A 26,670-nucleotide genomic window follows, 5' to 3' on the forward strand; every position below is an offset into this window, starting at 1 on the left:
TAAATCGTGTATACACATAACATTACATTTAAAACAAATGATAATACTCATTTTAGCCGTCTCATATGAACCCTTAAATGTTTTTCTTTATTTCATTTTTTCGTTGTTGTAAGCATAGTCAAATGTATCCCATTCTGGCCTATTCACACCAGGAACTATGGACTGTTTAAGATAAAACTTTTAAATTGTATAACTCTATATAACATTCTAAAATGGATAATATATTTATATAATAATAATACAGAGCGAAATTATTTTGATCACCTTCAGAGTGTTATTTTACATTGACAGACAATCATTATCCTTTCACATTTTAATGGGCACACACATTTATATAGACTAGTTTAGTCTATAGTTATCTTTAAAGTTATCATTCTTGATGTGAACATGAGCTACTGGACAGTGGAAAGAAATACACATATATTGAACTTGTATTTTGGGACTAATTCCTGGACATTCTGTCCCAGTGTGAAATTAATTCTGTCACTTTAACTCATCATTATCAGGTTATGAAGTGGCAGGGGATGATGGGACGCTGGAGGTGAGCCGCTCGTCTCCATCCTCCTCTCCAGCTATCTCACCTCTCTCTGCAGTCTAATGAACATGCTGCCCTCCCTCTCTCCATTCCCCCGAGACCAGTGCCGAATCCCCACAGTGCAGAAGGCAGTAATCGGGCGTGAAGGTTTACTCAACACAAGACTAATTTGTTTCAAATTAGCCGGAGAGTCTCGGCGTAATAACAATAATAAGAGTCCAACCAGAGACTCTAACAGAGAGATCAAAAGACGGAGGGAGAGAGAGTTTGAGAGACACTAACCAAGAGACCCTTATAAATTGTTTATAAATCTTGACCACTCATTAAAATGGATTTCTTTATTTAGAGATCTAATTAATGACCCCCAGATGTGGTGCATGTGCTTGTGCATGGCCTTTGATTCTCACAGGCATTCCTCCAAACCATAAAGTTTGGCCATCAGAGAAACCAATTTAGATCCGTGTTTTGGCATTCAAGTGGAGTGTGTGTGTACCTCTGTGTACAGATGTTGAGTGGAGTGCCCTTGTGGAAGTTGTTGTGGTCTTAGTTGTGTTGTTTCCATGTTTTTAAAATTCCAGTCACAATTGTTTGGGTCGATGGAACCCCTTGAGTCCATAACAAAAGGACACAGTTCTCTAGGTGCTTCTAAAGCAAGCAGTATTGAAAGTCAAAATGTTTTTATTTTGTTTATGTGAAATGATAGTTTGAGTGTTATTTAAAGTGAATCCAGTAGTGCACAAACAATTTATTTATAGTACAGCTTCTATGATCACACTCGTTTCAGGAGACGTACAGATTCATGGTGTCAACCATTTTGTTCGGGGAGACGCTAATCGCAGAAGAAAAGAAAGATTATGTTGTTGCATAAATGTTTGCTAAAAGGTATTAAGTGTAACTTGCTTTTGATAACCTCAAAACTCACTGATGAGTTTACTGACTGCATCTGCACACTGAGTTCTTTATATAGCGAGTACACAGTGCTCTGCATGTAAGATTTTGCCTTAGAAACGGATTTTGGTTGAAGTTAAAACGTCTGATGGAGTTTTTATGTGGATGAAACTTTACTAAACATAGACATACTGTATACTGCATACAGTGGCACACACCAGTTGAATTAGAATTAGTCATTTTTATACCAGTACAAAATTTCTCCACCGATATCCGATTAGTCAGTTTTCGAAACAATATTTATTTACATACTTAATGTTGTTAATTCCTATGACTATTAATATAAACATGAAACAGGTTATATTTCTTGAAATTTTCTACACACAGAGCACAAATTCATAGCATTTTCCTGTCCTCTTTTGATTGACAGGATATATCGGTCCTGATTGTTGGCTGTTTTTAAACTATAGTTGTGAAATATTGCTTTAATCGACCGATAATTGGCCGATATTTTGGTGCATCTGTATCTCAAACTTTTAGCTATGCTTTAAGTAAAGAAAATATAATAATATTTATAATCGTTTCACTATTCCCCTTGACACAATTTTTTCGATGTTTACATTGAGCCCAAAGCATTTTAGGATTTCCCCAATGCAAAGCATTCCTGTGATGTCACCTTAGTTCCCTTAGAGATTTAAGAGCAGCTTGTTGCCTGCACCACAGGACATGCTTCCAAACATTGGTTGAAACTCGCCTAAACCCTGCTGGAAGCAAAGACGTATGGATTGACCCTGAGGGGGAAAGGGAACATGAGCAGGTTTATTTAGGAACAAACAGTATGTTTCAGGGGAAAGATAAAGAGCTGTTGCTTTCATAAGAATGAAAATCAATAAAGCTCTCGTCTACTGAAACGATCACTGACAGACTTGTGCGTGTGTGAGAGTTTTCTGATTGAAACTGCCGAGTTATTACGTGTGCGAATATATCGCTCTGCCGGATGATGTTTGACAGATTTTTCAAAAGTTTCTTTGCTGTTTCTTTCTATGGAAGTAAATAAGAGACATAATGTTTTGAAATTTAACAGCCTATGAATACTTGATTTTGAATTATTTTACTTTGGAAACCATGTATCTGAATTTATTTGTTTCGAATTTACCTCTATGAAATTTAAATATGAAAATTATTGATTTCCAATTTAAAAACCTGAATTTAATGCTCACAAATTCAGATACAAAAAAAATCAACTTACAGAATTTCAGATAAAATACATTCAGATTGATCAAATTTGATGGCTCTTATTCAGATCTCAAATTTAGATCGAAAAATTCAAGTTAAATATTCACATGGTAACATCCGGGCTACCCAGGATAGGAAAAACAGTTGAGCCCAGAGCCCGTCTGCAATTGAACCGAACCAATGAACCGAACCATTGAACCGAACCATTGAACCGAACCAATGAACCGATGTCGGGCGGCCTATCAGAGCACAACAACCTGACTGTCTGTCATGATCCAAGAAGAGACCAAGGCACGGATATTCCACCTGTAAAGAAGATGACTTCTAGGGAAAACGAAGGCGCTCCGGTAAGTTTGCCGTTTATGTGCAATCAGACTCTACAAAACAAAAGTATGTTGTTGCTAATTATTTTTTGGAACTATTATTATTATTATTTTTCGACCGACGTCGGTTCGGTTCAACGGTTCGGTTCATTGGTTCGGTTCATTGGTTCGGTTTAAATGGCAAAATATTTGGGAGCTGAAGACCAGACGCTTAAGAAGACCAGAGAGCGTTTTATTCTGTCTAACAGTATATTAATGTGCTTTGGAGGATGACCCGAATCTTTCATAATAACAGGAAGATTGTTTGTTGAAACACCCACTTAATGAACTATTTTGTTCCTGTATTTTTTTCTCTCCCTTGAGTCCAATACAAAAGGACACAGTTCTCTAGGTGCTTTTAAAGCAAGCTAAATTTTATTTGTGCCCATATTTAAAGTGAATCGAGAAGGCCACAAACTATTTATCTAAAGTACAGCTTCTATGATAGCACCAATACCGATTATTGGCCGATATTTTGGTGCGAGAAGACAATTCGTTCAGATTCATGGTGTCAACCATTTTGTACTGGGAGATGCTAATCGCAGAAGCAAAGAAAGATTATGTTGTTGCATAAATGTTTGCTAAAAGGTATGAAGTGTAACTTGCTTTTGAAAGACTCTGTGATGAGTTTACTGACCGCATCTGCACACTGAGTTCTTTATATAGCGAGTACACAGTGCTCTGCATGTAAGATTTTGTTCATGTTAAAACGTCTGATGGAGTTTTTATGTGGATGACACTTTACTAAACATAGACATACTGTATACTGCATACTGTGGCATCTCTGCTACTTTACTTTATTCTTCTTCTACAGTCTCATACTTGTGGCTCAAATCCTACCTTAAGAAATAGTATCAGTAATGAGTTTAACCTGTCCAAGCCAATCCTTCTTTTTGTTTCACTTCACAAACAAAAATCTATCTTTGTGCAAACCAATACTACGTGTCAAGAGAGAAGAAAACAAGAGGGTGTTTGAGTGTTTCGAAGGGGAAGAATAGAAAGCACTGTCTTTCATGGTCATGTCAAATCTAATTGGATTGTAGATTGTTTCCCAATCTGTGAAGTGCTGATAGTGAAAGTGGGCCAGAGGTTTGGTTGGGACCGAATGATGGTGCTGTTCTTTTTTATTTTGGATGAGTAGATGAGTCAGCGGGAGAAGGTGTATATGGAGGCAGAGAGGAATATTTCTGGATCCTTGTCAGGTCATGATCAAAGTACATGTTCTCAGGTATGGCTTTATAATCTGGGTCAGATTGTGCGAGAACACAACAGAGCCATTGGTATCATGGCTTCAATAGAAGCCTCCAAACCTGGTGTTTGTCCTGTATATGAGTTTTATTTTTATCTCGAACGTCATTTCCTTTTTTGCCTGGTCTAATTTCAGCCTGTTAATTCCTCTTCATCATCACAGATGGTCAGAGCGGAATTGGCACACAATGTCTGAGCCTGCATCCATTATCTTTAATTATACCACGGGCTGTTGAATGCTTCATACTGATTGGCTGACGAACATTATGCGGGTGTGCATTATTTTTCAGTTAAACGCACATATATGTAGTTGTTCCAGATCGGTCGACTGAATTACAGTTCCATATCAATGCGCCCAGTTTAATTAAAAAGGTTATACTGGAGCCTACTGTCCACCACTGAATATGGATTTAACAACAGACAAAATGACACACAAATTCTATTGTCTGAGAAGAAATCACTACTAAAATGAATGGACAGCATGAACATTTCAACAACAATGTGGCGAGTGTTATACAGGTCTGTTCAGAAGGAAAACTAAAGCATATAGCAAAGGTAACTACATGACACAATCTGCGGGTTAAAGATAAAACGCGAAGAAAGACGAAAATAACAAAAACAACTGTTTAAATTAGTCTGTGGAATGGGTTAACGGGACTTTAAATGCACAGTAGCAAGCTTTCCATGCTGCTGCGAGAACCGCAGTTCGTGCAGAAATCTCTGCATCACATTTTTTTCTCCTTATGGTTTTTCATATGACCGGGTGTTAAATACGACGAAAGCAAATCAAATATAGATACTTGGCTTTTCTCTCTCAATGGTGCAAACACATCTGCATGTGTCTGTCTTCCTCTTGCTCTCGGATAACTGCATATGCACGCTCAAGCAACGGCTTCAGATGAGATGCGCAAGAAATTAGTCCTACCAACAAGTGCATTCCGAGACAAATACCTTACAAATGTCTTGAGATAAAACATCGGAACAACGTCTTGTGGTGTGGTATAAGCGGAACAATTGACTATAATTAGTAATCGTAAATTTCATAATTGAAAAAAATGCACACCCGTCGTTGCTTCATTACCCCCTTGGGGTTTGCATTATTTTCAAAGAATTCAATGGCATGTCGTGGCGTCATCAATTATTCCTTTCCTAATCATCTTGTAGACTAGTGTGTGTGTGTGTGTGTGTGTGTGTGCTGACATCTGTCTCTGTGAGTGAGATTGGTTTAAATCCTTTATAATTGTCCTGTCCTTTATGTTAAATCCTGCTTCATTAGATCCAAATGGTTCCCAGTATTCCTGCCCAAAAGTGCTTTGTTCTGCAAGAAGTGCAATAGTTCTTGTTACATAAGCACTAGTGTTGAGGTGAGTTCAAGCAAATTGGTTGTTGACAAGAAATGGTATGATCATGTGATCACTATCACATCATGAATGGAATATAAAATTCATATGAATTATTATTGTCATCATTTAAAATGTGGGTAAACATTTCTTTATTTTTGCATGAAACTGTACTTATAAAAACTATGTTTTTAGAATATTTGAGACAAATAAAAAATTACAACAGTGTGACAGTCAAGCATGTTTCAAAATTGTAACTTTTATAAATTGAAAAGAAAATTATAAAAAATGTACAACATTTTACAACAGTCTTTTTGAGTAAATGGCAAAAAAACGGATCCATATATTTCTAAAAGTTTAGGGATTTAAACATTTTGTCACTGAAAACCATCCTAGTTTAAGCTAATAAAACAACTTGAATTAGCCGATGGACCCCATTCAGGATTTAATGGCGGTTTCCAAGTACACAAAAAATGGAATTGTGTTCTCGTGGAGACCGGTCTTGAGAGGCAACCTCAGAAGAACGAACTCGGATAGACGTTGAGCAAACTTCTGTAATGTTTCTGGGACTTCAAATGGTTTCAGTACGCGAAAGTCTGCATTCGATCCGTCTGTGCTGAAAAGTTATTTGTATAAAAATACCAAAAGTTTTGTCGTCGTTTGGGGCTACACCCCCTAAATTATAGTTTTTAATTAAAAACGGTTTCTTTATGTTTTTTACCCAAAAATAATGTTTATTTGTAATTTCATATTTAATAAATAACACTATATTAAAATAATTGTAAATGTTTTGCTATATTACACAATATGACACATTTACGGCACAGGTTAGTAATTTTTTTTACAGAAACAGTAAAATAATGGAGAAAGTTAGTGAACCCTTATAGACCCCTTAGTCTCATGAGACTTCACGCTACAATTATTTTCAATTTGCTTAAAAAATGGTGGTTTACAGAATATTTTTGTTTTACTACATATTTGTCAATTACTCAAGTACACTGTATCGCGTGAGTATGGCTGAGGTGTCCTGGATGTTTTCTGAGCAATAGAATTTTGTTAAAGTGATAGGTTACCCAAAACCAAGTTAATTAAATGGGGGCATTTAACAACATTCTTCAAAATATCTTCTTTTGTGTTCTGCGGAAGAAGGAAAGTCATACAGGTTTGAAATGACAAGAAAGAGAATAAATGATGACAGAATTGTTATTTTTGGGTGAACTATCACTTTAAGTTGTTTACAGTCTTTCCTTTGAGGAAATATCACTGGCATTTATCGACAATTAGGTGTCAATGAGCAAGAGCAATGATCTTATAAGAGAAATGTAAGAACGTCAAATTTCATTGTGACCCTAGTTTTGATCAGTTCCACACACAAAGCTATGGCTCCTGAACACTGGAAATCCAGCCTGTTAGATGAGCCTATTTATGTTACTTTTATAACAACCAGACAAATGTGATTAGATTGAACAGTATAAAGCAGTTTCTGGGAGTGTTTCATCAGGTCTGCAGGGGATCTTTAAGCTTAAATCACATTTAAAGCACACAAGTATCTTAAAGAGAGTTTGAAGGAAAAGCAACCAGTGCTGTGCATGCATGCTCACTCCATGTGTCTCCATCCCTTTCTTCTACTTCTGCCGCACTTTTATCAGCAGGGTGCCAGCCTCAGCAGAAGTTTTATTTAGAGTCTTTCTGTCTGCTGATGTGAAGCCGATTGGTCCCAGTGGCCCTGAAGGACAGGGAGTTGCCGTCTCACTTTGTAAAGATGAGGAGCGTTGCAGGCACTCTCTGCTATGTTGCATCAGTGAAGCTCCTGGTTCTCACAGTTCACTGAGGGGTTCTCGAATCTTCTGATACAGAGATTCTCTATTCTCGCATTGTTTTTGGTATAGTAGTAATTGCACCCCCTGCCAATTTTAAAATGTTGTCAATTTTTCAAGTTCCATATTCTGCCTACATGTGTCACAATTAAAATGACACCTATCGGCATGCGATCTAAAAATATCAGAGCTGATACATCAGCCAATTTATATCTGTCGATACTTCCGTCCAGCTGAATAATTTTACCTGGCTGTTCAGTTGCCCATCTACCCACTCAATAAATGTGCATGTTTGTGTTTTCTGCAGTGGAGCGATGCATGAGTGTGATGCAGTCAGGGACTCAGATGGTGAAGCTGAAGACTGGTTCTAAAGGTCTGGTTCGTCTATTCTACCTGGATGAGCATCGGTCATGTATCCGCTGGAGACCATCTCGCAAGAGCGAGAAAGCCAAGAGTAAGTCAAACGTATTCATATATAGTTTAACATAAACATGCATTCTTTTTCTAAACATGGACTCAAAAAGGTTTACTTCACATGCAAAAAGAGCCTTTGTCATTGTTTATTCGCCCTCAAATCATTCAAACCCTGCAAGACTCATTCTTAGGTGGAACACAAAAGAAGAAAATTTGAGAAATGTCTCATTGGTTTTGTGTCAATACAATGGAGTCAATGTGACCACAGTGTTGTTTGGTTACCAACATTCTTCAAAATATCTTCTTTTGTGATCTGCAGAAGAAAGATAGTCATACTGGTGTGAATTGACATTACATTGTAAATGATGAAAGAATTTTCTTTTTTGGGCGAACTACCCCTTTAAATATTATGTATTTATGTAGAGAGAGAGATGAAAAATTTCCAAAAATGTATTTTTTTTAATTGGCTAGCTTGTCACCAGAATAAGAATAACCACACTTAAAGGAAATGCATTTTACTGAATAGTATCATGCATAATTCTGCAGTCACACTAGACTTACACAGTGTGAAATTTCTAAATGGAGATTTGGGTATGAACCATTTATGGATAGCAACCAGAAAACCCTTGATAAAAACATCCGACACACAGTATTTGCACCGTTATAGATGTTTTCCCTATTTTAAGGTGTATTGTACAGCATTAGACTGTGTGATTATTAATATTGTAAGCATTTCCTCCAACCGTAAAGGTCACCTCTTTGAATATCAGTCTTTTTTAGGTCAGACTTCATCACGATACACATTCGCAGGTCGCCAAACTTGACCTTTAAAATGCAATAAAATGCATTTTTTGGTAGGAGCTTGCATTTCCCATCTACTACATTCACAAGTATATGATTGGAAGTCAATAAAACGAAAAGTCTTGTGTGACTGTGATAACTCCCTCATCCTAAATGTGCTATGTGTAATATTAAAGCTGAGGTAACGCATGCAGTTTCTGCCAATCTCACATTGCATAATATATATCTTCGAAGAGTATTTAGTTTGATCACATTTATAAAAAACAGATACTTCTGTACGATTATTTCGAAAACAGTCAAGGTCCTGGAGGCGTGCTGTTGGCGGAACTAAAGCACGGGCACACATTACATCATCTTATTACCCTGGGCTCCAGACCAACATTTTTTTGTAGGAGCACTGTAGCCAGTGTCCAAGCGAAAAATGTAGTGGCACACCGTAATTCAGCCTGCAATGCAATTATTCACATTTTCCCCAAAATAACTGTATTACTTATATAGACAAATAAGTTACTTGATGACAGCAGATTTGGTTCTGCTTATTTAAAAAGAGGCAGAGAGACTGTAATCTGAATTAATTTGAACCAACAGAAATTGTTCTTATCAAAAAGTAATAATTGTTTATTAAAGAAAAACGAAAGCCCTCGTTTTATTTTCTTAAGATGATTTATTGTGTATTAGGACAATTCTCCTAATGTTCACAACACATGTTAATATAACGTCAAATAAAACTTAACAAGAGCATTCGCCTGTCGTCTGTTCTTGCTGTGAGCGGATTTGAAATGATCCAGGGCTGTCTCAAGTAATCCTCTGATAAATAATTTTCCTGAACTCTTCCGATGTTAGTTTAGTTTTAAACGTCTCGTACATCGATTCGTTCATCCTCGTTCTCAAGAATCCATCACAGCAACTCGTAGAAATGCACTCACGTTGTGTGTTGAATCTTGTCAATGACGACTGGATTGTGCGCGTCTGCGTCAGTGCTAAGCATCAGTGACACGAGTGACTGCGTAGTTGACAATCACACACAGCCTGCACTGGTGGTGGTCGCGTTCTAATCATTTTTCCACATAAAATAACAGCTAGAAGAAATTCCACATTTGCAGGTCGCACATGCCCGAGTACTTATAAAAAGTGCTTGCACTGTCTGGAAAACTTGTCGTAAATGTGACTATTAAGTTGAAGTCTGGAGCCCTGTTATACCTGCATAACTGTGTTCACTATAAATTTGTATAGTTTACATAATGCAAGCGCATGCCTATTGGCAATAATACACAGACATATGACTGTTTCACTTACAGCGTGCGGTTCATGTCCGGCATCTTTTAGAGTTTTAAATGATTTGCAAATCCGTGAAAATGACTTGAATAAACAAACACAGCTGAACGTGCGTAATGTAAGAGGTACATTGATGGGCGTACCCTTTCTGGTGGTTAATGTGTGGGCGTGCTTATCTGGGAGAATTGCCCAATAAGGTACCAAGAAAAGTTGTTACTTATCAGAATTTCATGTTCGAAAAAAAAAACCAAACCTATAAGAAACTTGGGGAGTGAATTGAGCACAGAAATACTACGGCATACGCCCAACTCGTTTTCTGACAAGTTGACCATGAAGCATGAGAAGCCAGCACGTTTAACATTGTGAAGATGTCAGAATGCATGAAACAGTGTTGAACCACTCCTTTAAAGGTCAAGTCAGTGAAATCTAGCAGCAAGGTGTATAAAGACCTTACATAATGAAGCATTATGTTTTTAATATCTTAGGATGATTTTAATATCTATGTGCATACACCCCGGGTCCCTTTACATGGAATTCACCATGTTGTTTCTACAGTAGCCCTAAACGGAGCACATTTCGTAAAAAAATTATTTCCTTCAGCAAAGAAGCAAAAACGTGATGACATCTTACTTCTGTGTCAGCCACCCAAGTGCTAAAGTGGAGTGAGCTGTTGGTTGCAATTCATAGCCAAACCACCAGATGTCACTAAATTTCACAAACTGGACCTTTAAGTTCATCTGTCTATTCTTCTCTGTCACTTCCCTGAGATCTCTCTCTCTCTCTCTCTCTCACTCTATAATCGTTGTATTATTTATTTCCTTCTGCTTCCCCATTAAAGCATCCCTGAAAATTTTGACATGTCGAGAGTCTGAGAGCAGCTCTCTTACATAAAACCGTGTATGAATCACAGGCCAGGGGCTTTCAGAAACAAACTACTCTCTAACCATTTTTATTTGCGCTCTGCTTGTTTGGGTTCAAGAGAATTCTGTATAAACGCTTATTTTTGCACTGGCTGAGTGTTCCGCTAGCATGCTAGAAATAAGATCCTGTTCCCTTCTCTCTATATTCACTTGCTCTGCAAGCTTTTGTTGGCTGAACTCACCCAGCCCAGATAGATGGATTATAACACAGTGCTGTTAATAAAAACTCAAGTGCTTTGGTCCAACCATCTCCTCCTCTCATTCCCTCTGTCTCTATCTGTCTCTATCCCTCTCTTTGTATGCTGTTATGTTTGTGAACTGCTCTCATAAGATAACATTCTCTTTGTTTTCCATTTGCATAATTAAAAAGGCAGATTGTGCCTAGCTCATTGTCAGGTTAAGGGATCAGAGGCTTTGATGCCACTCGGGTTTCCAGAGCACATGCAGAGCTGCTGGAACAGATTATCATAACCGGAAGTGTTAAAGGCGTGTTAAAGAGGTATTGCTGAAAGATTCAGAGGCTTGTTTGGGTGTAGATTTTGATAAGACTGAACTGGACAGAAATCATAGAGCAGATTATGGAGTAGATCCAAAAGTGAAATTTCGGACATTATTTATGTTCCCCCATGCTATATTGAACCTGTATGTTGAACGTTTTTTATATTTTTAAATAGTTTTTATGTAGACAGTTTAAAGAGAATTTGGGCTGTCTCCAAGAACAGCTATTAACCTATATTTAGTATTAATATTTGTTTTAAGAGCTGAAGTGACTAATTACATTTGGATTTCTTTACCTACATCTGTACGTAATTTTTGTAATAATAATTATTAATAATAATATACAAATATAATATACTGTATATAAAACCCATGTTTGTTTTTTGTTTGTCTCTTCTATTTCCATGTATTTTCTTCTGTAAATTATGTCTTCACATTTTGCTTTCGCAAAAAAAAGTATTTGTGTCTCACGTATAGCTATGGGTGGCATCACAAGACTTGAAATATAGACCATGAGCCATATAGACTACTCTACCGTTATGCTCCAGTGCTTAAGAAAAAGAAAGAAAACACTGTGATGGGATGAAGATGGTGATTATTCTCTTAGATTTTGTTTCTTCAATCTCATATTCAATTTCAGCCATACATAGAATTGGAATCAATGTTTCATTAACACATTTCCACTTCACTTTCTGTTAATTTTACCGAAGCAAGTCTTTTATTGTACTTGAGTAATACAGGTCAAAAAACCGCTGGCAGGCTTTTTTACCGATGAATGCATCGCTGCATGTTGGACATTTCATAGCTTGTGGGGTTCAGGGATCTCTTTTTTCTCCCCAGTCACCATCGACTCACTCTACAAGGTCACGGAAGGTCGTCAATCTGACATCTTTCACCGACATGCGGAGGGCAACTTTGATCCCAGCTGTTGTTTCACCATTTACCACGGCAACCACATGGAGTCTTTGGACTTGGTCACGTCGAACGCGGAGGAAGCGAGAACGTGGGTGACGGGACTCAGGTACCTGATGGCCGGTATCAGCGATGAAGACTCTTTAGCGAAGAGACAGCGCACCCATGATCAATATCCTTCGCTTTTACATATTCAAACTGGGTGCTTTTTGGAATAGTCATGTCCCTTTTTTTGTAAAAGGTCACGTTAGAAAGGTTTAGCAAATGATATTTACCTTTTTGGGTGGACTGTTCCTTTAATGGATGCGTGGATGGATGGCTGAGTGGGTGGGTGGTTGAATACATTGATGGCAAGAAAGGACCCGTGATTGATTTTGACTGAATGATTTAGACTGACTTACAAAGACACAAACACAAAGAGAGAGAGAACGCGAGCGAGCGAGAGCTGCTTGACTCAGTCTTTAAGGCTGTGAGTAGTTCAGTGCTTTAGGGAGTTTTGCTCTGCAGGGAGTTCTTACAAAAGCACAGCCTCACATGAAAGAAGCGGCCTGAGAGGAGGAGGAGATAAAACCACAGAGCTGCTCTTCCTCTCCTCCCTTATGTTTCTGTCTGTTATTCTCATGAAGGTGCGCGAGTCATCGAAGGGAAGTATTATAAACTACCATTACAGGAAATGAATAACGCATTTCTCTAAACGACAGATCGACTGTGACCTATTTGATTAATCGCGATTCCAGAATAAAAGTTTGTTTTTACATAATATATGTCTGTATACTTTGTGTATTCATTTTGTGTTTATAAACACATACATTTATAGAAACAATGCTAATGAATGTTTATATTTTTCTTAAATATATGCATGTATGCATGTGTTTATAAATACAAAAATTATTTCATAAATACAAAATTATTATGCACAGCACAGAGACATAATATTGTGTAATCACAAAATTTTATTCTGAATGTGATTTAACAAGATTAATTGTTTAACAGCCCTAATGGTGTCTGTGTTTACGAAAAAAACGTTTCTTGTATTATCTTAACTGACTGCTTGTGAATACAAACAAATCTGTGAACAAACTGTTTAGCTGTTTAAAATGACTCAGATCTACTGTGGGCCAAATGTTGAGAAGACATTCTCTGTGATTTTTCCATCACACACGCTCACATTGAGTGTTATAAATCGAAGCACACATTTTTATCAAAGACTTGGAAGCTTTATAGTTCAAAGCTAGTGGATTAGCATTAAATGAAACGTCATTTAAAGTTGATATTCTGCAGCTCACATGTTAATGCCCCTTTGATTAGCCATCTAATCGCACCATGGTTACATGACTCGACCGCTGTATTTGGATGACTTTCAAAATCTGTCCCCTGCGTGCAGACCTATACAAGTAGCCTTCCGCTCTTTTGCCTTCAAGTCTCTCTGCTAACTGTCGTACTTAAAAAACAAAACATCCTTTTCATTTCGGTATAGATTATATGTTTCCTGACAGTTAACGTCTAATCGATGATAACCATATTCATCTACATTATAAACATGTGCAAAATAGTACGCACACACACACACACACACACACAAAAAGGTATCAATGTTTTAGGGTGACTGTACGAAACTGTAATTTCAATGTTATTTTACATTTTCATATAAACATAAACAAATCAAACATAAAGTGTTTTCTAATGGAGACCCTGACCATCTCCACAAGGTCAAAAATGACTGGTATTACTAACATAGGGTTTACCAGGACCACACATGCACACACATAGAGTATAAGTCTCCATGAGGATACTCTATAAGTATCCAAAAGCACCTGAATTGGCTCATTAAAATGCTAAACGTACACTGGTCTACACCGGCTTCTGGATTCTTCCCAGTTCTTGTGCTGTTCTCCATAATAAGATGAGTTACTGATGCCATTATCAATAGATCATGTGAACAAACATTTCTTTCAAAATGCTGTTGTACCATTTGCCACTGCAGACAGTATAGCAGGAGTTTAATTGTTGAGGAGAATATTGAATATGTTTTTTTATATAAAACACTTTGAATAATGAGCCCGATTTGGATAGAACGTCCATATGTCGTATACGTGTACGGTTAAGCTAGATTGCAGTTGCTTATTGAATGGGATTTTTGTGCTAAAATATTGCATGAAAAGGTCGGATGCTGCGACTGTCTTACTGTTTCTTTATGCATATGAGTGAATCGAGTTCCAGCTTTATGTTTTTAAGATCTCATCATTCAGGGCCTGTTCTCCTAATGAGACACACAGTGCAGCTGAATCCCGCTCGACAGATGGGCTGAAACATTTCAACAAAGCTCAGTTGATTTCTGCTGTCTGGATGGCCATTTTGGCATGCAAAACCAATGAAAACCCACATCAGCACTCACAATGAGTGAGTTGTGCACGACCACTGTGTGCTTAGCAGCTATGGGAATCTCTCAGTTGTGCATTAGTGCTAATTGTGTTAGAGCGGAGAGATGAGAAACGCATGATGTCATTTGTAAGGATGCACAGAAACATGAAATTGATTATAAAAATAATGTTGGAAAGTGAATTGTTGCACGTCATCTTTTTTTCATCCAGGATAATTATTTCAAGAGATGGTAGTTACGTGCAATGTAGCATGTTATACTTTGTCTGAAACCGTTTTGAACAACATTTTGCCAGTTCTTGTATTATGCATGAAGCTTTTATGAGACTATGTGGTATATCTGTACTTTTATAAATTCATGTCACACAGCAGACCAGAGCTTTCCTGATGTTGAGAGAAGGCGTACAGTACATTTCATTTTAATAGTGGCTGGAAAGTCGTTGTCGTCTCGATTTCTGATAGGCCACTTAATACTAATTTTTAGAAAAACTGGGAAACATTTTATTATGGAGTGATTATTCTAGATAAGAAAATAGTTTTCCTGGTGTTTTTTCTTAACCTCTCTGTAAATGGATGAAACAGACGTTTGAGGAGGCTGATAAGAATGGAGATGGTCTTCTGAACATTGAAGAGATCTACCAGCTTTTACACAAAATGAATGTCAACCTGCCTCGCAGAAAAGTCAAACAAATGTTTCAGGTATGCGAAATTTCTTTACCTTTGTTACGATTCACTTTAGAAAAAGTACATTATAAATTCAGTTGGCATTTCCACTGCTTCATAGAATGTGTGATTTAATCGGGCCAGGACCGTACGCTCCAGGCAAGGTACAAGTTGTTATTTTAAGGTTCTCCTTGTTTTCTTTGTTCTATTTGTTCAGTAGAGCTGTGTGTAACACTATAATGTGGTATCACCTTATGATTAATGTGTCTTAAAGCATTATTCTCCCTTTTTGGCGCAGTTAATGCTCCGTTTCTGGGAAACAAAGAAATTTAATTTGAGCTATTACAGAACAATAATAGTTTTCTCGGACAGGAGGAGTGAAGAAAGATAAAAGAGAGTTAACACAGTGGAGTAATATACAGTATTCCTACAAAATAAGAGTTTCCCAGTCAGTCGTCATAGAAGATTCCAACATGCCGAGTCATCTAGTGACTATTGAATATTAATAAAAGTTTAATTGAAGGGGATTAACTTATTTCTATTTATTTGTTATTAATTATTTAAGTTTTAAAAAGAATATTGATTATAAAAATCAATTATATAAAACAGTATAGTCCTATACACTTATATATTGATGATGGATCTATTTACTGGAGGCGGGACTTCGTTTAAGCTCCACACTGAATATTGTATTCATAATTGTAGCACATGTTAATATTTAATATCTTTCTATTTACCATATCGATTCAAACCTATTGTGTCTTGAATGGAACCCATAATGCACCTCTGCTCTATCTCTGTGTATGATGGAACAGGAAGCAGACTCTGATGACCAGCAAGGCACACTGACGTTTGAAGAGTTCACTGTATTCTACAAGATGATGTCATTAAGGCGAGACCTCTTCCTTCTGCTCATGTGCTTTAGTGAGAAGAAGGATCACCTGACCCCAGAGGAACTTGGCAACTTTCTGGGGGTGGAGCAAAAGGTCTGAAGTGAAGTTCTTCTCTCCTGCACTTGTAATAAATTCAAAACTTTCTAAACACACATGTACTGTTCTGTTCAGGTTGAGAGGAGATGCTCAAAAACAAAACTCCCTCACAATAGTTATTCTACTAAATGCATTATTAATAAATGTACATTTTACAATTATCAAAATGAAATACTGTTATAACCCATTGCTATTAAATAATCAAATTAATTCAAATTATGTCATATTTTCAACGTAAATGTTTTACATTTTCTCAGTTTTTTACAGTTTATTTGACATATTTAGCTGTTTTTCCTGCATTTTCCCGCTTAGACATTTTTTCATTAGCCGTCTTTGCCTTTTCCATCTCAATATGTGCCGGAGCTCTTGGGCATTCTTTAGGAATTGGAAAGCAAAAGCCTTTCCCTTTCTATCAACCATTACAATGGCTTTCCAGCTGAGGCTATGAACAGCCCCAGTGTGATGCTAAGAAAGTCTCGCTGTGTCCCAGCTTCCTCTCTCTCTGCCCACGCACGGACCATGAAGCCCTGGGGGAAGAGAGGGGAAGAGTGGAGAAGAGAGCAGACAAAATAGAAGATACAGTCATTTGGTGACAGAATGGCAGTGGGAGGGTTTTTGTGATCTCAGTTTAGGATGAGGTGACCCTCAGAGACCACATGATTGACGTGTTATGGATCCTGTCTGGAAAAGTGATTTTTGTGACTGACTCGCTCTTTTCATTCCTTCCCTGCCTTTTCACAGATGTCCAATGTGACCCCAGAGAACTGTCTGGACATAATCAATAAGTTTGAAGTCTCTGAGGAGAACAAGCAGAAGGGAGTTCTTGGTGTTGAAGGTACTGTGAGAACTGTGTGTGTCCGTTTCTCTTTTTATTTTTAAGGGTTTTTTCAAAGTCAAAATACATTTCAGGCCTAAGCTATTCTTAAGTTAAATTTGAATCGACACATATTTATTACATTATGCCGTGACCATAAATGAACCCATTTAAAAACATGAGGGTACAACTTTTTATAGAGTTGTTCCTATGATGCTGTTGCACAAGCTGTTCCATTGATGTTTGTTATTCAAGTTTTGTTGTTTTTGGAGGTTTTGCTGAAAGCGTGTGTGTGGATCATGAAACTTCCTCTGATCGTTTGAGTGGTTTTATTGATTGGCTCAATGAACGCTGTCCACTGACAGAGAAGCACTGGCCACTTTGTCCTCCCTGAAGCTAAATAAGACACAGGGCTCCGTTCAGCTTGACTGTGTACTAAAGTAAAGCTGATGAGCAAAAGGAACTGTTTGAACCTGGCTGCTGTGTGTGACCCTTTTAAAACCCTGTAGACGGACATTAGTGTGTTAGAGAAACATGCATCTGTCTATCCATCCATCCATTCTTCTCTCTATCCATGTCTGTCTGTCAATGACATAAATGATGTTCTTTTGTGTTTGTTTGTCAGTCACATCCATAAGATGTGTTTTATGTGCTTACCAGTGACCGCTTCACCATCAGTGGCTTGTCATGTCACTGAAACCAATTCATTTTGCATCTGCCGCTATTAGACAGACCATCGATAGCTCTCTTGCTGTCTAAACGCTACGTTTAAGAATCAGTACAAAACATTGACGATTATTTGTGGGGGTTTTTAAGTGCATCATTCATCAATGTGTTGTCTGATTTCTGCACTTTGAAAAGTCATTGTGCTTGAATCTACATTTAGTCATTTGGCAGACGCTTTTATCCAAAGCGTCTAGGTGTTTGCATTGTTTGGAAGTTTTAAAGCAACAATTGTTCTCTGTTCCATTTAGGGTTCACCAATTACATGCGCAGCCCTGCCTGTGATGTGTTCAACCCTCAACACAATGAGGTAAATCAGGACATGGATCAGCCTCTGTGTAACTATTTCATAGCTTCTTCCCACAACACCTACCTGACCGGAGACCAGCTGCTGTCCAACTCAAAGACCGACATGTATGCATGGGTGCTGCAGGCCGGCTGCCGCTGTGTGGAGGGTAAGACCAAACGTACAGTCAGAGTTGGGTGTAACTAGTTACTGAGAAATTCCATAAAAAAGTAAAGTAAGGGATTACTCTGATGTTTTTCTGCAATTTAATTACTTTGGTTGTAATTGAAGCAAATACTGTGTAATGTGTACAATAGTGGAATTGACATTAAAATTCAGAGTCTTCATTTAAAATGCACGCATTGATGAATCTTTTTCACATTTGTAATACTTTAGACCATTTAAAGGGGACTTTATATAGTTTTATATTATTTATTTGATTAAAATATTATGAAATTAAATGTATTGTTCTTTAGAACACAGGGAATATATCTGTATCTTTTTGAGTTTAGGTTAAGCATGAAGAGTTTTGAATTGCAGAACTGTCTTCCTTTGGGTTTTTTTGACCCAGCTGTAACCGTACTGTGTTGTATGTGTTCTGTTGTGCAGTGGATTGTTGGGATGGTCCAGACGGTGAGCCCATGGTCCAGCATGGATACACTCTCACCTCCAAGATTACCTTCAAATCTGTCATCGAGACCATCAACAAATATGCCTTCATAAACAATGAGTGTGTACAACAAATTATTTTATTTTGTCATGTTTCATGTGTCATTGGTTTATGTTAAAGGAGGGAGAAACAATCGTACTTTATTTGTAAATTTATAGGGTATGTGAAGATGTTAAATTCTTGTTTATAACATCGATTCTCTTTAAAGAATATGCAAAGTTTGCAAAACAAAGTAACATTTCTTATTCTGCAGAATATACCGGACTAGCAAGAGGTCATGTGACAGGGTTTGAGATACTCATTTAATCTTCATATATTGCATATTTTAAATATTAAGTATATTTATGTCGTTAAGTGTTTTTCTATCCAAAGTGAGTGGATTAAGGCTTTTATTTAACATTTTATCATGGGGTGCATTTAGCGTTGGCTTACCCAAACATTTTTCTACCAGTTGAGTTACAGGAAGACAATGTAGTAGTCAGTATGTATACATAAATCACATTTGTATGCTGTTACTGTATTATGCTGGTATTCTATTTCAAACATACCCATCAACTAAATTAAACAAAAACATTCTTAAAAAGATCATTTTTGGTTTCAATAATTAGCTTCACAGGGCTGTGCAGTGTCTCTGGTGTGCCGCTTGCTGTTTTAATAATCAGAAGAGTTCTGTTATGTCAAAAACAATTTAAAAGAACCTTGTTTGCCTTTCCTCCTCCATTTTATGATATCAGCGCACCCAGCGAGGTGCAGGTGACATGATAATTATGTATGATGTGTTGTGGAAAATTGTTTTATATACCATGAGGTGAAGTACAGTAAAAATTTAACAGAATTTTGGGCACCGAGGCGTGTAAACTGTAGGAGAGCTCTCAGAATCTGTTTCCTTAATGGTGTTTTATCATTAGTCAGCCACCTGTTTCATCTAATGGCTCAGCATAATGAAGTAAATGAGCTTTTTTGCACACTCACATCACATGGAAATGACACTCACTATTTCCCAAGATTCCCACAGAGACTGGTTTGCTTTTCCCCCCTCTTTTCCTGTCGTTTTTCCTTGTTTTCATTCTCGTTTTCAGAATGTGTGAGGGAATGTCACTTATAGTGTACTCACTCTCCTAGTCAAATTGAACACGTTTTCGTCATTTTGGAAAGCAGAACACCTTTATTAGTATGTCAAACATGAAGCCATCAGCAGGACCAAAGAACGGCCACTATTGAATCTGTGTCTTTTTAATCTCATTGACAATTTTTCTGATAACAGGAGAAAAATACAAAATAACTGTCATGGTTTCCTTTAATACTTCTAGAAACACTAAGGAATTCTGAAGCAATTTTTAGAATATGAAATATTTGTATTTCAGAGCGAGAATTGTAGAGTTTGATTTGTTAGGTGTGCAGATCATGTATGAGGTAAACAAAAGCTGAGAATGACAGCAAGCAGCGTGGGGAACAGACAGAAGCCGAGAGCGACAGTCAAAGAAACAGACGCTTATGAGAAAGGGAACAGTGAGACTGCAGAAGCGACAGACAGCACATGGCAGAAGATGAAAGTAATAAGAACAAGAGATAGATGTTGAGGACAGAATCTGAAGGCAGGGAGCATCTGCTGACTCTTCTTGTTGTTGCCTTGTTTGTGATTACTGTCTCTCTCTCTCTCTCTCTCTCGCTCTCTCTCACGCTTTCTCTCTCCTTAGGTTCCCGGTGATACTGTCCATAGAGAATCACTGCAGCATTCAGCAGCAGAAGAAGATAGCGCAGCATCTAAAAGAGATCTTTGGAGACAAGCTGGATGTGGCGGAGGCCCTGAACAAAGACCCCAAGCAGCTTCCCAGCCCGAACAGCCTGAAGGGAAAGATACTCATAAAGGTACAACCTGAACTGAAGACACACTGATCACCATTTAAAGCAACTCCAGGTTTAGCTTGGCTCCTGAACCCACGGTTTCAATATACATTTCAGACTTTTACATCGCCTGCTTTTGGTTGGATTTATTACTATATTCATGGCTATATACAAAACTAGACAATTGCAGGAGGGTGTTAAAATTGTGTTTTTGTGTTTTCTATACCTGTTTTACCATGAATATGCATTTTTTTCTAGGAATTACTTGATAATATCGCTCTTATAGGCTACAGCAGTTCTTTAGATAGATATGTGGAGTATAAGATGCCCTAATGATTTTCCTATTTGTGAGTGAATTCTTTTTTAATTCTTGGTTCTTTTAATTCACAAAATGGTCTGAAATGTTCACCTGAACAAAAATAAGAGACTTAGAGAAATCTACGTGAACATGGTTTATACCATTGACTGTAAAATAGATGAACGGCATGACGCCACTTCCAGCTTTCCTGTAGCTCGGTGGTAAGAGCATTGTTTTAACAACACAAGATTGTGGGTTCGATCCTAGGGGATTGCACATACCTATGTATAATGTATAAATGTATAGGATAATGTAGTGTGAGTCGCTTTGGATAAAAGTGTCTACCAAATGCGTAAATGTAAACTAAATGTAAGTGTAATGAATTGAGCGCAAAACGTCTGACGATGGTCACTGACATGTTACGCAAAAACGTCAGTGTGGAGCTGGGCATGAGCAGAAGGAATCGTAAGTGACACTTAAATCTGCACAGTAGTGAGCACAAAGTGGACCGCGGTATGAAGGTCCTGCCCTTATTCCCTGATGACTCAATAGTCAAATAAACTTTTTTTAAATCGTATAACTTACTAAAACCAAATGTATTAATAAAATGAACACTTGGACATGCATCAACGTGATAAAAGCTGACTAAAATAAAAATAAAGTGTAATTGGATTGTGTTGTTTGGCTCCTGTGCCAACATGGAGAGGGCCAGTCACCATGGGATCAAAAAGCCTGCAGCTTCTCTTTTCAGGACGTGTGAGGCACCCCTGTTTTATATTAAGATAGTTTTGATAGCATATTAAAGGGATAGTTCACAAAAAAATATGAAATCATTGACTCACCCTCATGCCATTCCAAACCCGCATGACTTTCTTTCTTCTGCAGAACCCAACATTTTTTTTTTTGAAGAACCTTGATAACCAAACAACATTGGCCCACTTTGATTTACATTGTATGGACACAAAACTAGAGACATTTCTCAAAATATCTTTTGTCTGTGTTCCACAGAGAAAACCGTCAGATACAGGTTTTGAGGGTGAATGAATGAAAAGACTTGGAGTGAACTTAGTTATCCCTTGCAAAAGTGAAGCTCCATCATTTGGTCCATGAGGGTGTCATCAGTGACACGTGGTCATGTGGAAGAGGGAGTTGGGTGTTGCTCCGCGACACTTCAGTACACGCAGACGTCACTGCGCTAGCTGGAACCTTTGGCATTAGTAAAGCAGGTCAAGACAGATGGCACGGCCAGCCTGCCGCTCTACGGGACCCACCCGGTTAAGCAAACAAAACCGCCAGCCTCTCAAACACAGCAAGGACACTTTGTGATTGAAGCACACTTCAGAAAAATCTCTCCTGGCCTCCTTTCATTACATTCTCGCACACACCTGCATCTACACGCATGCTTGAATCATGTCTCGATGAAAGCAGCATTCATCCTGTCTTCCTGGACAATGTCTAGGTCAAGCAGCATTGATTTTACCTTCGTCTCTACCAGCGCTGTTATTTCCCACCAATGTTTATATGTGTGGAGAAAGAAATGGACAGCTGGAAAGGGGCCTGCACTTGGAGTTTTAGGTTTAATGACCCTTTAATGGGCCTCAGTGCTCTCGAGTGTCTAAGATGATGTTGTTTATCCTCAGGCAAAGAAAAAAGTGAGCTGTGGGTCACTGAAGGATGCTCTGCTGTCATAGTAAAGTGTCTGGAGTGCTAAACAGGTGAACATGAGCTGTGTCTCTCATTAGCAACAGAAGGTCGAATAACGTAATTAATAGTGAGAGTTTGTTAGATTATATAGAGCTATTCTTAAATTTGGGTGTCACAATACTGATCATTTTGATAAAAAACGTTGTATTGAAGCAATGGTTGGGTTTGTTCCTTTTTACCCAACGCTGGGCTGAAAATAACCCAGTATTTTTTCGAGAGCAGGTTTGGTATGACATGGACTCTATGACAAGAGCTGCAGGGTCATAGCTGCTGGCTATATGTCATTAAGAAGATGTAATTTCATTTGCCTTTGGGCTGCATACAGTTTCTGCTGTAGCTAGCAGCCATTAGTATCCATTTCTGAGTGGCTGCGTAAGGTGCTGTCAATGTTTGGACTCGTGGTGTAGAACAATCTGGCGCTCAGTAATAATCTTGCCTTGCGTGTATCGCTGGAATGATTGTTTGTATTTCACAGTGATAGTGATTTTTTGATCTAAAACGCATAGGGAAGTAAAGAGATTTAATCTGGATTATGAAAGAAGTGATCTGTTTGTCTGCAGGGGAAGCGTCTATCTCCGTACCTGTCTGCAGATGCAGAGGAGGGGGAGGTGTCTGATGATGATAGCGCTGATGAGATTGAAGATGACTTCAAGATGAAGAACAGCATGGTAAGACACTTTGAAAATGTTGTGATCAATGAAAATAAATGCTTTTAACTATAAAATTGTATTAATTCAAAAAAAACAATAATAATGATAATACAAATAATAATGGATTAAATCAAATATTAAATAATATATAAAACAAATACTAAATGAAATAAAATAAAATACAAATGGAATTAAACAAAAGTATTTGTTGTGTTTATATGGCTAAATGTTGCTATATTTAAGGTAAACTAGTATAAAAATATGTAAACCACAGTTAATGCACTGAGTTGCGTGGGCTGTCGAGTTGAATCCAAACAATTTTAGAAGCTGTGTTTATAGTGATGTTCTATGTATAACTGTCTGTCCCATATATAAATAACCAGATTCCGCATTAGCATCAGTTTCTATGGGCTGCTATAAGTAGGACGTCCACGATCAAAATCCAACTGACTGTGTATGATTATGAAAACATATTTTTTGTTGTGTAAACGCATGACAACAACGAAGGTTATCAAATTTTTCAGGAATTTAAGTCTCCGTGGTTTTCACAGCCATGGCTGCGCAGCGTTGGGGTATTCTAGTAAACTGTGAGTGATATCAGAATACAGTTCCAAGATGGCAGACACATCTACGTTGCTGGATTGCTTGAATGCTATATCTAGTTATTTATATCTATGGTCTGTCCAGGTGTACTGGATTCTAGAACCGAACTATCTGTTTAAAAAGCTGCAAATAAATAGCATGCATAAAAGATGGAGGCTAGGGGGTGAAGTTCACCCACAGATTTCCCATGGGCCCCCCAAAAATGTCCAGCTGACAGTTAAACATTAAATATTACTAATTTGAGTCCTCTATTTAATAATGAATAATGACAGAAAATTATGCATGCAGTGAACTATGATTATATTACTAGAAAAATTGTTACCCAACTAGAATATCTAATTTGCCCCCAGTCCATCCAGTCCAGGTTAATACCTGGCCTTAAATGACCAAATCATCTCTCTCTCTCTCTCTCTCTCTCTCTCTCTCCATGTATATGTGTACAGTGAGAATACATATATATGTACTCAGTGTGCCAAATGAGTTACTGTAAATGTATACAGTGTGTGTGTGTGTGTCTAGGTGGCCCTGTTTTTATATCCCAGGGGAAACATGAATGCACACTCATCGAGGGAGCCAAAATTGAGGTCCCCACGTGTAAAAAAAAAAGTTTTAATCGTACAGAACGATTTTTTTAAAAGCTAAAAATTAAAAAAATATTATATGATCTTCAGGTTTAGGGGTTGGGTTAGTGGATAAAATATACAGTTCGTACATCATAAAAATGATTACGCCTATGGACTGTCCCCACGGAGATAATAATCCAGACAGGTGTGTTTTGTCATTTCCTACATTTTCACTCAAGCTTTTATGTTGCGTTTCTTCATGCGCTGCCATGCCACCTTCTTTCAACGCATTATCTCATTCTGTCTCTCTCTCTCTCTCTCTCTCTCTCTTTCGTTTTTGGATTTGAGGCTCTCTCACTGGCAGTTTTTTTACTGGCTGCCTCCCCACACTGGCTCACAGTGAGCTGTTGGTCTCAGTCTTTAAAAAGCGATCAATCACAGCCCGAAACCTCAGCAGGCTCCCGTTTATGTGGAAACGCATCTAAACAGACAACTGTAACATCAGCAGACAGTCTTGCCACAACACTACCACTGGATGCATTTAGCCACACTAGCACAAGCCTTCCACACACAGATTCATCAAGCTTCTGTGTTTTTATGCCGAAAACCGTATTGAAAATGCTCATTTTTTTTCAAAATGACTAATTTACTAGGAACAAATTGATTTTCTAGTTGAGTCATTTTGGTCAATCGTGATTTCTCTGATAGACTTTTAATGCATCCTTACAAAATATTCATGTTGTTTTGTTAGGAGTAATTAATGTTTAATGATCAGTCTAAGAAGTCATTACTGAGAGCATATTAAAGGTTTCAATGTCTCATCTCATTACACGGCTGCTTAAACACCTCAAGAAATGCGAGTGAATTGCTGAATCTCTGCTGTAAGAAATAAGTAATACAAGAAAAAGGGAGCGAAAGAAAGATTGATGAAAACCTGTTAAAGTATAAATGGACAACACAACACTTTCAAAGAATAGACACTATTTTCATGCAAAACCTTTATAATTAAGAATTTGTTCTTCTCAGTATAAGATACATATTTTTACACCTTCTTTTTTGCTTTTGCTGTCGGTATTTCAGTCCAACGGGACCAGTCAGCACCAGGTAGAGACCCACATCAGGAAGAAACTCGACTCTCTGATGAAGGAGTCTCAGATCGGGGATAAAGAAGACACTGACAGCTTCTCCATCAGAGCGTTGCTCCGTGCCACTCACGAGGGTCTGCAGAGAAACCTGCGAAAGGTAGCTTTAAACTGAATCGTTATGTTGCTGAGGTTGGCTCTGAGGCGCTCCTGTGGAGAGATTGAAGAAAATAAAGGAATTTTAATTCCTTATCAATTCACACACATTACACTCGTAATCCAGGGAGAGACAGAGAATCACTTAATTAATATTCCTTCTGCCTCTTCTCTTGTCCTATTATTAGACTTTGCACCCTCTAAACATTCATTGTGATGTGCAAAGAGGGATTTTCTCTCCCTTCCAGTGTTCCTGCATAATATTTATAGAAAACCATAGAGGCCCATGAAGAAAGCAATTAAATTAAGAATTTGTATGGAGAATATTTTATGCTTACGTTTCCTCTTGTGATGTGTAACCCCAAATATTCATTGAAATGCTTTGTAACACTGTGAGGTTTGACCGAGTTAAGCCTTATAGGAACAGATTACATCTTGTATTGCTCAAAATCCACATGTTTCTGTCTTCAATGAAACTCAAAATGATATACGAAATGTTCAGTTGGCTTTCCAACTCAAAAATGTGGAAAACAATCCCCTTTTAAATTGCCCATATGACAAATTATTGACGCTTGTGAATATGGGCGATTCCATGCAAATGTCAACCTTAAGATGACAAAGTTTATATTAAATGTTTTCACCGTACTGATGTCAATATTTGGTGGTTTAAATACGCATGTCTCTCTTAAAATGAAAATGCATTTTTTATGTTTTGAAAGCATAATTTGCCGTAGTCTGGTAAGTGAATTGTCACTTCCATAAAGGTACATATTCCTCATTTGCTTCTGGTTTGCACATTTTAATTCACAGAAATCCTAGAAAGTGTGGCGTCTCTCAGAAATGTGCGTTCTTTTTTGTCAAATCCATAACGCATGAATTTTTCCCTCTTTTAAACAGAGAAATCGTGCATAGACTGTTATTTTTGTCTGGACTCTATCATCAGGGGTTTCAAAAATTTGATGAATTATGTTTCTCTCAATGTAATTGCTTTTGTTTATG

At 37.7% G+C, this 26,670-nt stretch overlaps 1 protein-coding gene across 3 annotated transcripts in view; it reads left to right on the top strand.

Annotated features, from left to right (window-relative positions):
- plch1 (phospholipase C, eta 1) overlaps positions 1 to 26,670 on the top strand; it is a 57,390-nt gene that overhangs the window by 17,050 nt on the left and 13,670 nt on the right. For all 3 annotated transcript variants that reach the window (XM_056766007.1, XM_056766009.1, XM_056766008.1), the window contains 10 exons: positions 7,734 to 7,880; positions 12,175 to 12,417; positions 15,194 to 15,324; positions 16,104 to 16,274; positions 17,019 to 17,112; positions 18,066 to 18,269; positions 18,710 to 18,830; positions 20,468 to 20,639; positions 23,178 to 23,285; positions 25,514 to 25,675. In XM_056766007.1, the coding sequence (XP_056621985.1) occupies positions 7,734 to 7,880; positions 12,175 to 12,417; positions 15,194 to 15,324; positions 16,104 to 16,274; positions 17,019 to 17,112; positions 18,066 to 18,269; positions 18,710 to 18,830; positions 20,468 to 20,639; positions 23,178 to 23,285; positions 25,514 to 25,675 (1,553 nt within the window). The remainder of the gene's footprint in view (positions 1 to 7,733; positions 7,881 to 12,174; positions 12,418 to 15,193; positions 15,325 to 16,103; positions 16,275 to 17,018; positions 17,113 to 18,065; positions 18,270 to 18,709; positions 18,831 to 20,467; positions 20,640 to 23,177; positions 23,286 to 25,513; positions 25,676 to 26,670) is intronic.

Source organism: Triplophysa dalaica, chromosome 14, assembly GCF_015846415.1.
Source record: "Triplophysa dalaica isolate WHDGS20190420 chromosome 14, ASM1584641v1, whole genome shotgun sequence".
Classification (NCBI taxonomy): domain Eukaryota; kingdom Metazoa; phylum Chordata; class Actinopteri; order Cypriniformes; family Nemacheilidae; genus Triplophysa; species Triplophysa dalaica.